Source organism: Lepidochelys olivacea (genome assembly GCF_965140295.1).
Source record: "Lepidochelys olivacea isolate rLepOli2 genome assembly, chromosome: 2".
Lineage (NCBI taxonomy): Eukaryota > Metazoa > Chordata > Testudines > Cheloniidae > Lepidochelys > Lepidochelys olivacea.
This window is the reverse complement of record NC_140412.1, coordinates 188,945,494-188,960,177: the sequence shown is the minus strand read 5'-3', so window position 1 is coordinate 188,960,177 and position 14,684 is coordinate 188,945,494. Positions and strand designations below refer to the sequence as shown.

General features: G+C 38.3%; 1 protein-coding gene across 2 annotated transcripts in view; it reads right to left on the bottom strand.

The window, feature by feature from the left end:
• ULK4 (unc-51 like kinase 4) overlaps nt 1–14,684 on the bottom strand; it is a 381,762-nt gene that overhangs the window by 298,569 nt on the left and 68,509 nt on the right. For both annotated transcript variants that reach the window (XM_084619803.1, XM_084619802.1), the window contains exons 18-19: nt 9,106–9,213; nt 5,334–5,417 (exon numbers count right to left, since the gene is read on the bottom strand). In XM_084619803.1, coding sequence (XP_084475929.1) covers nt 5,334–5,417; nt 9,106–9,213 — 192 coding nt within the window. The remainder of the gene's footprint in view (nt 1–5,333; nt 5,418–9,105; nt 9,214–14,684) is intronic.

Sequence of the window (14,684 nt, the reverse complement as noted above, 5' to 3'; positions counted from 1 at the left end):
TTGAGTATCAGTCATCGTTAAACCTTTTAGAGAAGACAAAATAGGCATTAAACACTTCAGCCTTCTCAATCTCATCAGGTATTCGCTCTCCTTCCCCTCTGAGTAGAGAGCCTATGCTTTCCTTAGTCCTTTTTCTTGCTCCTAGTGTATTTTAAAAACCTCTTCTTATTCCCTTTTGTGTTCCTTGTTAGACATAACTAATTTTGTGCCTTAGCCTTTCTGATTCTGTGCCTACATGCTTGTGCTATTCTTTTTTTACTCCTCCTTAGCAATGTGTCTGCGTTTCCACTTTTTGTAGAATTCCTTTTTGATTTTCAGGTCATTAAGGAACTCTTGATGGAGCCATAATGGCCTCTTACTATTCTTATCTTTTCTTTGCATCAGGATGGTTTGTAGTTGTGCCTTAATATTGTCTCAAGAAATTGCCAGCTCTCCTGAACTCCTTTTTCCCTTAGATTTTCTTCCCACGGGACCATACCTATCAGTTCTCTGAGTTTGTTAAAATCTGGGGTTTTTTAAGTCCATTCTCTTTATTGTGCTGCTCTCACTCTTTCCTTTCCTTAGAATCATGAAATCTATCGTTTCATGATCATTTTCACCCAAATTGCCTTCAACCTACAGATTCACAGCCAATTCCTTCTTGTCAATCTGAATCAAGTCTAAAATGGCTGTGCCCCTGGTTTTGTCCTCCACTTAATGAAATAAAAAGTTGTCCCCAATATTTTGCAAGAATTTACTGAAAAAGACTTGGTGGGATAAATCTCATGACTGAAATATAAGTATAGGGGGTTATAGCTTGTTTAGGAAGGACAGGTGGGGGAAAAAGGAGGACATGTTGCATTATACATCAAGTATATATACATATACATATCACATACATACATATACATATCACATATATATATATATATATATATACATACACACACACACACACACACACACACACTTGTTCTGAGGGCCAGAAAGTTGAGAGGTAGATCAGTTGAAAGTCTCTGGGTAAAGATAAAAGGGGAAAAATCAGGGTTGACATCATGATGGGGTTTACTATAGACAATCAAGTCAGGAAGTGGAAGTGGTAGAGGCATATCTAGAACAAACAATAAAAATATACAAAACACAAGACCTAGTAGTAATGGGGGATTTTAACTACTCAGACATCTGTTGGAAAAGTAATTGGCAAAGTTGTCCAGTTACTGTTGGAAAAGTATTCCAACAATTATTGTTGGAAAAGTAATTGGCAAAACAGATCTGTGGTGCCACTTAAGTCATAATTTAGCTTATGTACCAATACTTCCAGTTCTTTCTATCTATTCCCCATAATCCTTATATTTCAGTATAATCAAAGATGTTGAGCAGATTCCCCCACTGATTTCCCTTTTATTTCTCATATGACCCTACTGTAATTTTCCATTTCCTCCCCATCTAGTACTCTGTTATGGTTGCTTTTTTATATTTACCTGTGGGCTTCATAAGCATAGATCAGACCGCATTAATAGCCCATGGTAGAACCAGATCTCTCAATGGTGGGATACAAGTTAGATAATTTTTTCACAAACCTTTTAACTGTATTATACACAGATAGTGATCGGTCATAAATCAAAACATGATAAACTGAAAGAGCCACCAAATGAACTCTTAAAGACAAATTAAAGAGCCCCTCACACTTCAAATACATTATATATTCCAAAACACAGAACAGACGTTGTAAATGGTGAGCCAGATTTTTTCATTTAAAAAAAAAATCTAAACCATTTCAAACAACATTTCGTCACAGATTGTTTTCTAGAATTAAGCAATATATTCTGACTAATGACAAACAAGTTGTTCAAGATTATTCAGAGTCCGACAGGCCAGGATGTTAGATAGAGAGATTGGGGATCCAGATGAAGAATTTGCCATACTACTGAGAAAACAAGTCTGGAGGCTAGGGAAAAAAAAATCTGTAAACTCCCTCCAACAGCTGAAGCAGGTCTGCATACCATTGCTGTCTCTACCATGCTAGAGCAATCAGGACCAACTCTTGCCTTATCCTCTCTTATCTTCCTCACCACCAACTGAATTAATGGAAAAGTGGGGAAAGCATAAAGGAGGCCCTTTCACCACTGCATCAGGAAAGCGTTCAAGATGGACTCGCTGCTCTTTCCCACACTTAACAGAAAAGTTTCAGAGTAGCAGCTGTGTTAGTCTGTATTCGCAAAAAGAAAAGGAGTACTTGTGGCACCTTAGAGACTAACCAATTTATTTGAGCATAAGCTTTCGTGAGCTACAGCTCACTTCATCGGATGCATACTGTGGAAAGTCAAAGTATGCATCCGATGAAGTGAGCTGTAGCTCACGAAAGCTTATGCTCAAATAAATTGGTTAGTCTCTAAGGTGCCACAAGTACTCCTTTTCTTTTAACAGAAAAGACTACTCTTTTTCTTGAACTTGGTTGCAAGCAGATCCACATCTCCCAACTGGAGATGATCTCTTGTACCATCTGGTCCTTCAGAGGCCACTTGTGCATCTGAGAAATTTCTCTACTGAGCTCATCTGCCAATACATTACTGTCCCCTGCTAAACAGATAGACATTGCGTAGAATGCACCAGTTGTGAACACGATGACTGCAATGGTAACCCATGTCCAACATACAAAAGAAGGTACTCTTTTATAGAAGGCTTATAGAGCAGAGGCTAAAGGAAGTAGAGCATAAGGCTGACCACGAATAAAGTTGAGAGATGCAAATTTGAGGGATTTAAGAAACGTAAATCCTCTCATACTGATTCTTGCCAAAGGAAGAAGACTTGTAAGGGGCTGTTAAAACTGTAAGTCCATTCCATACACCATCCTAAGACATGGGAATCTGCTGCTGTAATCATGAAATAAAAGAAATAAAGAATAATGCTACCAAGACAGTTACTCCTCACAGTAAAATGGTTGGCTCAAACTGTGGCTGAAAAAAAGGCATATGGTGGCATTTCCAAATACCGACTGCCTTGGCACACAGGAGAGGAGACAGGGCACTGCCTTGCTTGCTTGCAGATGTAATACAGGGCCAACTATATTGTCCATCGTTATCTGTACAACTTTCCTCCTTATTTGAGAAAGAAAAGATCTGAGAACCAGGTGAAGTTGCTCTCAGTTCTAAAACATTTATCTGAAAATTCTTTTCCTGAAATGCCCAGTGACCTCAAACTATCAGAGAACCCAGATGAGCTCACCATCCATTGTCTGATGCATTGAGATTACTGTGGCAAATGAAAAAAGGGAACTGGACACCTTTGAGAATATTCGCTCCGTTTGTCCTCCACATCAAAAAAATAAAAAATATCCTGAGGCATAGTGACTAGCATGAGAAGAATGTCCGGTTTTGGCTTGTTTAACTTGAGCCATCCACCGTTGCATTGGCCTCATTCTGAGGAATGCACATGGAATAACATAAATAGACACTGCCATGAGACCTCTTAGACCCAAATAGAAAATTACTTTCTGGGTCTGATGACACAGAATCTCTGGAATACCATCACTACCCCAAATCTTTCCTCTGGAAGGAACGCTCTTTCTGCTACCAAGTCCAGTATAGCTCCTATAAAATGGATTCTCTGACTTAGACATAAATTGGACTTTTTGATATTCAGAAGTAGTCCTAATCCATAAGTACGGAGCAGCACCTGAATGTGAGCTAGCAAATCTTCACATAACAGAGCCTTCAGCAGCCAATCATCTAACTATGGGTAAACAAAGATACCCTATTTTCTTAGATGCATTGCTGCTACAGAAAGACACTTAATATAGACCCTTGGCACTGTAGAAAGGCCAAATGGAAGAACCTTGTACTAAAAATATCTCTGTGCCATCACAAAAAAGAGGTACTTCAGATGATTTAGCCAATTAGAGTTATGGAAATATGCATCTTTTAAATTGAGAACTGAAAACCAATCTATACTTCAAAGTGATGGAATTATGAATGCTAGGGTTAACGTTCCAAACCAAACTTCCAGAAGAACTTGTTCAACTTTCTTAAATCTAAGATTGGACAGACCACTTCACTGTCTGGTAATTAGCCACCCTAATATCTAAGAATGTGTTGATTTATTTCTAATTATACATAAAGCTCAGGTCTATTGAATGAATACATGCATATCATGCAAACACACAACGTCTCTCCAGAGCAGGATCTTTGCACTGTGGTGGCACAGAAAGCCTCAAAATCCGTGGCATTGCTTTGTCTTCAGTGATAAGACCTTCATTTGCACGACTGTCAGTTCAGCAAATTTCATGAGCACTATATTCACTAGAAAAAAAATTGAAAAAACTAATATCCAGATAAATTCTCAGTGAAACTTAATATATTTCAGGATTTAGAATTTATTTTACTGTACAGGAATAAATTAATGTTCCTTTGAATGCCTCTGTTTTGTTTCTATGCCATGGATATCTACAGATAGAAAGAAGTCTCCCTTTGCTAAGATGACATTTACGTGGTTTATAACAACCATGCCTTGGAGTGACATCTTACTATGTATCCATTACTACCAGCTGGAAAGAGTCCAGAAAACAATCAGTTGTGTGTTCTTGGCCGCTTGACGATTTGGAGATTTTCTATGTATCTGGAGATTTCCTCCATTAAGTACAATCTGTAAGCAATAAAGAAGTGTACTTATCTTGATCCCCTCCCCACCCCCCCAGTAAGGAATGTTTTCAGCCTTTGGCTTTCCCTTGGGCAATTGGTCTTAAACAAACAGTAAATGCCAACCTTGGCTGTGGCTCTGCTCAATTCTTTTTCATTTTGTGAGTGGGGACCATAAATCTGTTCTTTTCTTTTCTTTTCTAACAAAGCAAAGTTGTCACAATAGAAATTAACTATAAGACATATAATATATATAGCAAAAAAAGTGTTTAAAGTTTACTACTTTTGGGCCTCAAAGGACACTGATGACCTGACAAGATGGAGTGTTTAGAGCCTTGTATACCAATTTTTTATCAGAAAAAAACTGGCAGAAAAAAAAAGATCTGTGCAAAAAATAAACCGTAGCAAGGGTTGTACTAGCTCACCAAACAATCCTCAAAAGAAATCCATAACATGAATAAATTCAACATTTACATCATAGAAATTCTTTATTTACTATCTTATAACCAAAATCATGTATAAATGTTGGGTATACAGAGAAAGCTACTTCATTTTTGCAATCTACTACTACTGTGTAGGTCATGGTCGTATCACGATTATTTAAATTCAGGAGCAATACTTCACTGACAATGTACTGCAGTGCTTTAGGCTACAGTCATCTCACAATGCCTGAAGGGTTATTACAGTGGAGAAATTCTGAGGACAATAAAAGATCCTTACCCCTTCCCGAAGGCACCTCATTAGCACAGTGTAAGCAGCCAAGGGAACGACCCAGCATTCTCTGGGGTGCACCTTTTTTTCTTCCTGTAATGAAGTGGAAGGATCAGCAATGAAGCTAACAGCACAAATGATATTAACCCCTTAATTAAAAAAAATCATAATATCTCAGCCATGAAAGATACACTTATCAGATTTTAAAAGGTTAATATACAGATGTCGACTGAATAAAATCTAGAAGATAGATTAAATTCTGGAACAAAAGTTGAATTTAATATTTTGGATTTTTATGGCACAAAAGTTGATTTTTATTATATTGTTGAAGCATGCTTTAAAATTCCTAGGAGTATTTGTCCTGAGGTTTGTATTTTTCATTGGCTTAATGTAATTCACACTCTAAACCAGTCCCTACAATCTCGGCAATCATTTTGATTAATTCGTTACCTGTTTCTAAAGTATTAAAAATAGAAAAAAATTTTAAAGAAGTGATTACATTTAAATTATACCTAGAAATACATTTGCTTTCTGTCTCTCAATTTAAAAAAGTTTTTAAAGAAAATTTGTTTTTGAAAAATATACAGAAGTTATAAAGAGTAGCTTATTCAAGACCCAGTATGGAGCACTTGGAAATCTGCTATTTATCTAGATAGAAGTAACAATATTCCAGAATCCTTACATACCTGTCCTATTGGAATAGTCTTGTTCCCTTCACTAAAATGAGAATATTATTCCACTATTAGTGGTAAATGGACTATTGCTTTTTTTTTGTTTTTGTTTTAAGTAGCATATTACAAATTGTCAGGTAAATAGAATGTCATTTGGATTTTCTTCGTATAGAAAGAACCTGTAACATTTCATGAAAACAAATTGCACATTTAGGTGCTAACTTGCATTTGATAGCATATAGGTGCTAGTAACTGCAGGAGAAAAACATTTACTGGGAAAATTAAAGAGAATAATCTTTTTATGTGCTGTATACTCTAAAAAGCATAGGATGTACAAAGTGGTCAAGTTAAAGTTGCAGGAACAACCTTAATTTTCTGTCTCTCCTGACTTTTAGGATTCAATATATAATTCAACATCACCATTGCATTAACAAGATATAGTAGTTGAAGAAATTAATTAATTGCTTTCCATATATTTTAATTTGAGAGGAACACAAATACATACAACCCTAATCAAAAATCAAATACTTAATTTCTTTCATTCCAACATTATCATTTCTTAAACCTGGTTTCATTCAAAGGGAGAATAAAGTTTAAGTTGATTGCAAAGGGCTTCAATAGAGAAGCTGAGTTTTTAATCAATGTCTAATTTTCTTTGAGCTCTATGCCAGCTAACTACCAATTAAAAAGTGTGGTGTAATTTCCCCTGGAACTGACACATGCAAACATGATAGATTTGTCAAGTTACATGGTGTAACCAGGGGAGATTCAATTTAACGCCAGCCATGGACACCTAACCCTGGGCTACGATGTTCTCCCCCCTGCTTTTTTTTTTTTTTTTAATTTATCTGCAGATATTTATATAGAGATATTTTTCATTTACATTTTTTTCATGTTACTGTTAAAAGAAAATCGGAGATTAAATGCTCAAAGTAACCCCGAATATTTGAGAAATATTACAAAAAACGTGAAAGGGTGTAAAAGTCATCTCTGGACACTGGCAAGCTGGGTTTTAACTACAGTTTACCTTTCCCCATCCACTGCAAAAGTGAATAGGGAAAAATAATATGTAACCTTACATTACAGCCCAATCAAGTTCAAGCAGAGGATGGCTTGTAATTCCATAGGAGGAATAAGGGCTTGTCTACACAGTGCCAGCAAAGCACTCTAGAGGGGTGTGATTTGTAGAGTGCTTTAATGCGTTGTGCTCCATGTAGTTCCCTCTGATGTGCTCTCAAAAGTACCTAGTTCACGTTAATGTAGTCCTATACCATATTAATTATAAGAGAACATGCATTTGGTCTGTGAAGGATAAACTGTGAATACTTGTGTGTGTGTAAGAGAAATTACTAATTGTAACTGGAGTTAACCAATGTTCATATCCACTTTACATCCTCATTCTGGTCTTGTGCCCTTATGAAATTAATATAGTAATATTCAAAACCTTTAGATAATGTAGTTAATGCATATGCCTCAAGGGAAACAAAGTATAACATGCAATATCCTTTAATACCTTTTTAATCTGAAGTGATCTACATTCTAAAGAATAAAAACAGAATTTTAATTCTTAAAAGAAGAAAAAAAGAAGCACATGGGTGTTTAGAAAAATTCCATCTTCTGTTATTACTATTAATAGTATCTCTCTTTCTACAAAAGTCAGCATTGTCTAGAAAATGCTACTCCAGGTAATGGTTGATGCAGAACATTGTTCCTTTTGTTTCTAGCTCAATGGTCCAAATTCAGCCTGTCAGTAATCATCAGAATTTGCTATTTGAAATTGCTTGGTCGCAGTTCAGTTCCTAGAGGATAGCTGTTCACATATAAAAATAAACACTGTTACAATTGGAACCCATATTGATAGTCTCAGCAGAGGACAATATATGTGAACTACGCATTCAAACTTAAAGATGGTCTCCCTCCTGATAAGTGTTGTAAAACACTGCTGGGGCAGCAAGGGCAAAATGCTACACTGCTGTCTGCATTATACTGTACCTTACCTGTGCACTGAGACAGAGGACCATAACATACTTAACTCTCTATTTCTTGATTTTTGTGCAATAAAAATTTCAGTTAAGTACTCATTTGCTGTTTAACATGCCAGATGCAGAGCAACACTGATCCATGTACATCACCACTGAAATGCAGGCAAGGGAATGTTGCATCAGTTAACCAATGTCAAAATTCACTCACATTCAGGTCACACAGAAAGGCCCATTTATGACGTTCTTTGTGGGTGGAGAAGGAATCATGTGAGAATAGAGTTGTAAGTATGGAGGGAAATCAGTGATTGGGGAAGAAGCTTTTAACAGCTGGAAAAAGCTTTCAACAATTTATGGAGTTGGTTTTGGGCTTTCATTTTCTTTTTTTTTTTTTTTATAAAGTAAATCCCCATTCACTGAAAATGTAGAGAACTTCTGAGAGCTATTTTCTACTGTGCATACAGCACCAGTGGCCCAGTAAAAGCAAGACAGTTTAATAAGGACTACAGGAACAGTCACTGTTCCATAAAAACATTTCAATCCTGCTACCATCATTCTGGATTCTCTCCTTCCAAGGCAGGGAAATACCATTACATGAATTAGAAGCATTAAATGCTTCATTTCAGTTTTAAAATGTCTCTTTCAGCAAGCATAAAGAAACATTTTTAGAAATAACAGAGAGCATTGAGAAGTGTAAACAGGGATAACGGAGAAAAAATAAAAAATCTACAGTGAAAGAGTAAGAAATTTAAACAAAGATGTTAAAACTTCTATGATCTGTCCTGGAAATTCACAAAGTAGAGGGGGAATATAAAATGGCAACCAAATAATTCCATGGCCCCTTTAAAAGTTACATTTTATTTCAAACAAGAGCTTCAGGCATTTCCTTCTCTTAATGGCAATAGCTAATGAGAGAGAGCAAGAGAGAGTGGGCGCAACAGTGTGGGATTTTACAAGACTTGCAAATCCCCTGTACTTTTAATGTCACAGCACTTGAACACATTAAACATTAAAAAGGCCTGCACTTGAGTGGTAACAAATGCTAAGAATACCCACATAGGATGTTTACCTTACTTTTGAAAAGGATTTAAAACATTAAAAAGATTTGCAATGATCATTTTATAGACTTACCTGACTGGCTATCAGGTAAAGCACCTCCCCAAGGGCAGGTAAAAGGCATTGTTTCAATTTGCTGTTCCTGAAGTTTTCCCTGATCAGTTCAGTTAGGAGTATGACTGCCTAAAATATAAAATATGATAGGCCTTAATTGGCAACCTTGTCTCAGATAAAACTTAACACTGAAAACCAACTGAGATGTGCCTGATTCTAATTCTGTAGTCCTCACTCAGGCAGAACTTTCACATTGTACCTTAAAAATTTCTTCCTGTTCTTCTTTACCAACCTCATTCTATGTGCATGAAACAACTAAGAGGTATTGTTTATACTATAGACAGTAGTGACCCTTAAAGTCAATTGTTTCCAAAAGTTACTGCATGCTATGTACCTGAGATGCTGGGTTATTTTTACATACTTTATATAAGCGGTAATTATGGTATTACAGATACCATGGTGTGTTAACACTTGAAAATATTAGCTTTTTCAGGACTACTGTAAAATATCTTACAGCTTGTACTACCCTTTTCAGAGGATCAATAAACCATTACCAGCTACAAATCTTGATACACACCAGGAGGAATAAAATTTAATATTTCATATAAATAATAGGGCCTTCCTATTGCATGCTTACCTCCATGATATTTTAAAATGTACAAAAATCAGTACAAGGCTGACCAGCAATTTGAAAACAAGACTATAGAAACAACTGCATTATCACAATCTTTGGCATGACAAATATACTGTGCACTATTTCACTCTTCCGTCTGTAAATACTTCCTTTTCCAATTTCCTTTGAGAAACCAAAAGTACCTCTTGTTGTCAGTCTGAGGAGAAAGTTCCTATGTTTCGTTTACGCCTTTTTGCTGGGGAACAACTGACTGCAGACTTTTTTAGCAGTATTTTTATTTTTATTTTTTTTTAAAAAAGATTGTATCTCCCAAGACAAGTATCACACAGTCATTAATTCCAAGATCTTGGATGTCTACTTTGTTTTCAGTACCTGATGGGAAAAGTAAAAGTCTATCCAATGAAGACGAATCATATCTGACCAAACAAATAATGTACTGGTGATATTCTTTTCATTGTTGAATTCTGATCTAATTTTATGCTTCCATATGGGTAAAGAGTACCCTACCCATGCAGTGTGCTGTGCCACCTTTTTAACATACAAGTAGTAAAGAGAATGGTCACTCAGAAACCGAGAGACCAGATATGTTTCTTAATGGAGATAGATCTAGACCTCACGCACAAAAGACAAGACTTAGAGAAAAAACTGGAAGTGAGTAAGCTGGAGATAGGGCTTCTGGTGGCAGCACTGCAGTCCCAGTGGAAAAACTGTGCAGAAAGGAGTCCCTCTGTAGCTTATTAAGGCACTGGATATAGGAAGAGAGGCTGGTGAAGTCCAGAGCCGCCTGAGTTACTCTCCTGCTCACCCAACTGTAAGTGCAAGTCCAAGTTCCATTGAAGCAGAGTAGTGTGTTAAAAGTCCAGGAGACTAAATTAAATAGCGATACAAAATAATGATCAAATGAGTTAGTATCAGAGGGGAAAAAAAAGAAAATTCTACCTATCAGAAAATATCAGAAGCTTAGGTACCCACAGGTGTTAGGATTCTTAGGTCTGGAGGATACAGACAACTTATCAGTAAATTTGGACATAGCCTCCCAATCTACAAAATCATATTTATATAATAGTGGCTGCAGATATGCAATGTGCATTTGTAATGACAAGGCTGAATAAATCTTTATTCCCATCAAATCTAAGGTCTTACAAATCCACACGTAAAGACAAAGTCTCTCATTTGCCACCATCACAGCAAGAGAGTTAGGGGCCGGACATGAGAGGCACTCAAACCTCTGCATAGAGACATACATTGGTAGATGTGCAGATGAACGAGCCTCTGATAGTGTGGTAAAAGAATAAATGGACACAAATCAGATGTCAAGAATTATAACATTCAAAAATCAGTCGGAGAACACTTCAATCTCTCCGGTCACTCGATTACAGACCTAAAAGTGGCAATTCTTCAACAAAAAAACTTCAAAAACCAGACTCCAATGACAGACTGCTGAATTGGAATAAATTTGCAAACTGGACACCATTAATTTAGGCTTGAATAAAGACTGGGAGTGGATGTGTCATTACACAAAGTAAAACTATTTCCCCATGTTCCCACCCACGGTTCCTCACACGTTCTTGTCAACTGCTGGAAATGGCCCACCTTGATTATCATTACAAAAGGTTTTTTTTCCCCCTCACCTGCTGGTAATAGCTCACCTTACCTGACCACTGTCATTACAGTGTGTATGGTAACACCCATTGTTTCATGTTCTCTGTGTAAATGAAATCTCCCCACTGTATTTTCCACTGCATGCACCCAATGAAGTGAGCTGTAGCTCACGAAAGCTTATGCTCAAATAAATTTGTTAGTTTCTAAAGTGCCACAAGTACTCCTTTTCTTTTTACGGATACAGACTAACACGGCTGCTACTCTGAAACCTGTTAAAATCCTTAGGCACAGAAGAGGAGGAATCCAGCACCATGGAGAGATCTGGTGAGGCGGAAGAGGAAAGGAGGGGAGCTAACAGATCTCCTGTGGCAACACTTGCTCCTATAACAACGATTCAGACTGAACCAGCTCAGAGGGAACAACTTCAGTCTGAGTCTGCAGCCTAGGCGGCTCAAGAGAAGAGACTATGAAGGGGATTGGCTACCTTACCCTGGACTGAACTGAGGACTGAGATCTTGCAGATCAAGGAATGTCCCAAGGAGGCCACTGAAGATATGGCATTGGGGGCCATAAAAAGTTGGGCTAAGAGCCCCATATCCCAATACAAACAATATGCATTTTAATATGGCTAAATGTAAATATATACATCTAGAAACAATGAATGTAGGCCATACTTAAGGATTGGGGACTTTACTCTGGGAAGCAGTGATTCTGAAATAGTTTTGGGGGCCGTAGTGGATAATCAGCTAACACGAGCTCCCACTGTGATGCCATGGCCAAAAGAACTAATGATGCCATGGGATGCATAAAGAGGAGAATCTTGAGTAGGAGTAGAGAGGTTATTTTACCTCTCTCTGTATTTGGCACTGGAGCGACCGCTGCTGGAATACTTGTGGTGCGCACAATTCAAGGATGTTGATAAATTGGAGTGGATTCAAAGAAGAGCCATGAGAATGATTAAAGGATTTGAAAACATGCCTTATAGTGATAGACTCAAAGAGCTCAGTATATTTTCCTTAACAAAGAGAAGGTTAATGAGTGACTTGATTACAGTCTATAAGTACCTACATGGGGAACCAATATTTAAGAATGGGCTCTTCAATCTAGCAAAGAAGCTTGAAAACAAATAAAAGTGCTTTAACTGCCAAAAAGCAGCTAAAATAACAAATCTAAAAGAGAAGGATGGGAGTGAAGCAAATTACATTTGATAGCTCCAGTGGAGGCAGAATACCTGGCAGGTAAAGGGGGCACAGCTAGCACAGGTCATCCTGAACCTTTGAACCATATTTGGAAATTGCAGACAAGAGAGGAATAGCCCATACATATCAGAATGTGAGACACACTGGGCTGAAGAAAAAAGCCAAGGAAAAACTGACAGCAACCATCATTAAACAAAGATTTTTCTGAGGGACAAATGCTTCTTGATTACCAGCTATTTTGTTTTTTTCTAAAGTTTCTTTTGGTGATTTGCTCTGCTTTTGTAAATGCAGATATAATGTGCTCTTGTTTACACAACAAGATAATGAGGTGATACTGATCAAGGTATAGTTCCTTAGTTCCTTCCACATTTTGTTCTAGATTTCAATAAAGGATGCCTGTCAAAATATAGTCCCATGTAATTTATTATTATTGACTGGTTCATGTCTATCATGAAGCTTTCAGAAACAAAGTGGCCTTTGTGACATTGACCAGTATTCTCCTTTTGTATTAATCATAAGCATTAACTAACCATCTGCAAATGTTCAGAGACATATGTTGGATGTTACTTAGGGCAGCTGTTCTCAACCGGGGGGGGGCAGTCCATGAGCCCTTTCAGAGGGGCCGCAGAACCCCACGGCTGAAACCTGGTGACCGAAGCCCCAGTGCTGAAGCCGGGAGTGGCACGGGGCTGAAGCCAGCGACAACCCCCCTGCACCGAAGCCAGGAGCAGTGCTAAAGCCAGCACCCCATCCCCGAGCTGGGAGCAGCACAGGGCTGAAGCCAGCAGCCCCCCACCAAGCCGCGAGCAACACGGGGCTGAAGCCAGCACCCCCTCAAGCCCCCAGAGCTGGGAGCGGTGTGGAGCTGAAGCCAGCAAACCTCCTCCAACACAGCCAGGAGCAACCGGAGGGGCTGAAGCTGGGAGCCTCAGCAATCCTCCTCCTCCTCCCCCCAAAGCTGGGAGCCGCACTGGGAGCCCCCCTATGCTACACCCTGCCTGCATCCATAGCTACGCCCCTGCCTGCACCCTGAGCTACTCCCCTCCCTGCACACAGCCCCTAGCTATTCCCACCCTGTACCCTGAGCTACTACCCTCCCTACGCACAACCCCAGCTACCTCCTTCCTGCACCTTCAGCTACCTTCTGGACGGCATACAGCCCCAGCTGTGAGTTATATTTTCTGGTTGCATCCCTCCACAGCCCAAACAGGCTGGGTGGCCTCCTGAGTGAGTCAGGGGGTGGAGGTGGCGCTCCCTCCCTGGACCCCGCTGTGCAGAGCTGGTTCGAGCCACGCTAGGCTCTTACCCACCCCACAAATAGAAGTAAAATTATGCCTATGCCCAAGGGTCCCCCCCAGCCCGGAGCCCCAAGTTTTCCCCCAACCCAGGCATTTTATACCATGTTGAGGGGAGGCCTCAACAAGTAAAAGACTTAGGGCACAAGAGATATCAATTTTGTCATAGTATAGCTTTTCTAATTTAGGTATGCAATACATGACTTATTAAAATGTTGATACAAAAGGTATAAAATACAGTACAATAAAAAATTTAAACCATAATTGAGTGTGTCCTTATGCATACAAGGACACAGCAAAGCTAGGAAATACAAAGTACTACTTAGTAAATACTTTAAACACAGAAGTACCTTAGATAAAAACAATTATCTGTTATTTTCTGAGAAGGCCTCCAGATACTACAAAAATCAGCAAAAATTCACCATTCTTTCATTCTTTGAAACAAAATTCATTGATATTCCAGGATTTTTATTCACAATTTCAGAGTATCACTACCATGGGATGTCTCAAGGTATAGCCCAAAGCTTTATACCCCTTTTATAAATCACTTCAGATTAATTGTGAAACATTATTCTTCAAATATTTCGGTAAACTACAATACGGTGGTCGTGAAATGATCCTAGACAAAGTTTTTATTTTGCTGGATTTTCTAAAATGAATTTTGTTATAAGGTTTACAAACTTTTACCATCGCAAGGTGAAACACGCATAAAATTGGTTGCTTAGTAAGCAAATACTCTGGTCTGTTAGGTTGCCTGCTTCTAATACATCCAATTAACGTTCTTGTGGGTCATAACCTCTTAGAATGCAGAAGCAAGGTTCCAGACAACAATCTCATTGGCACTTGCATCTGGGTATCACTATTGTTTTT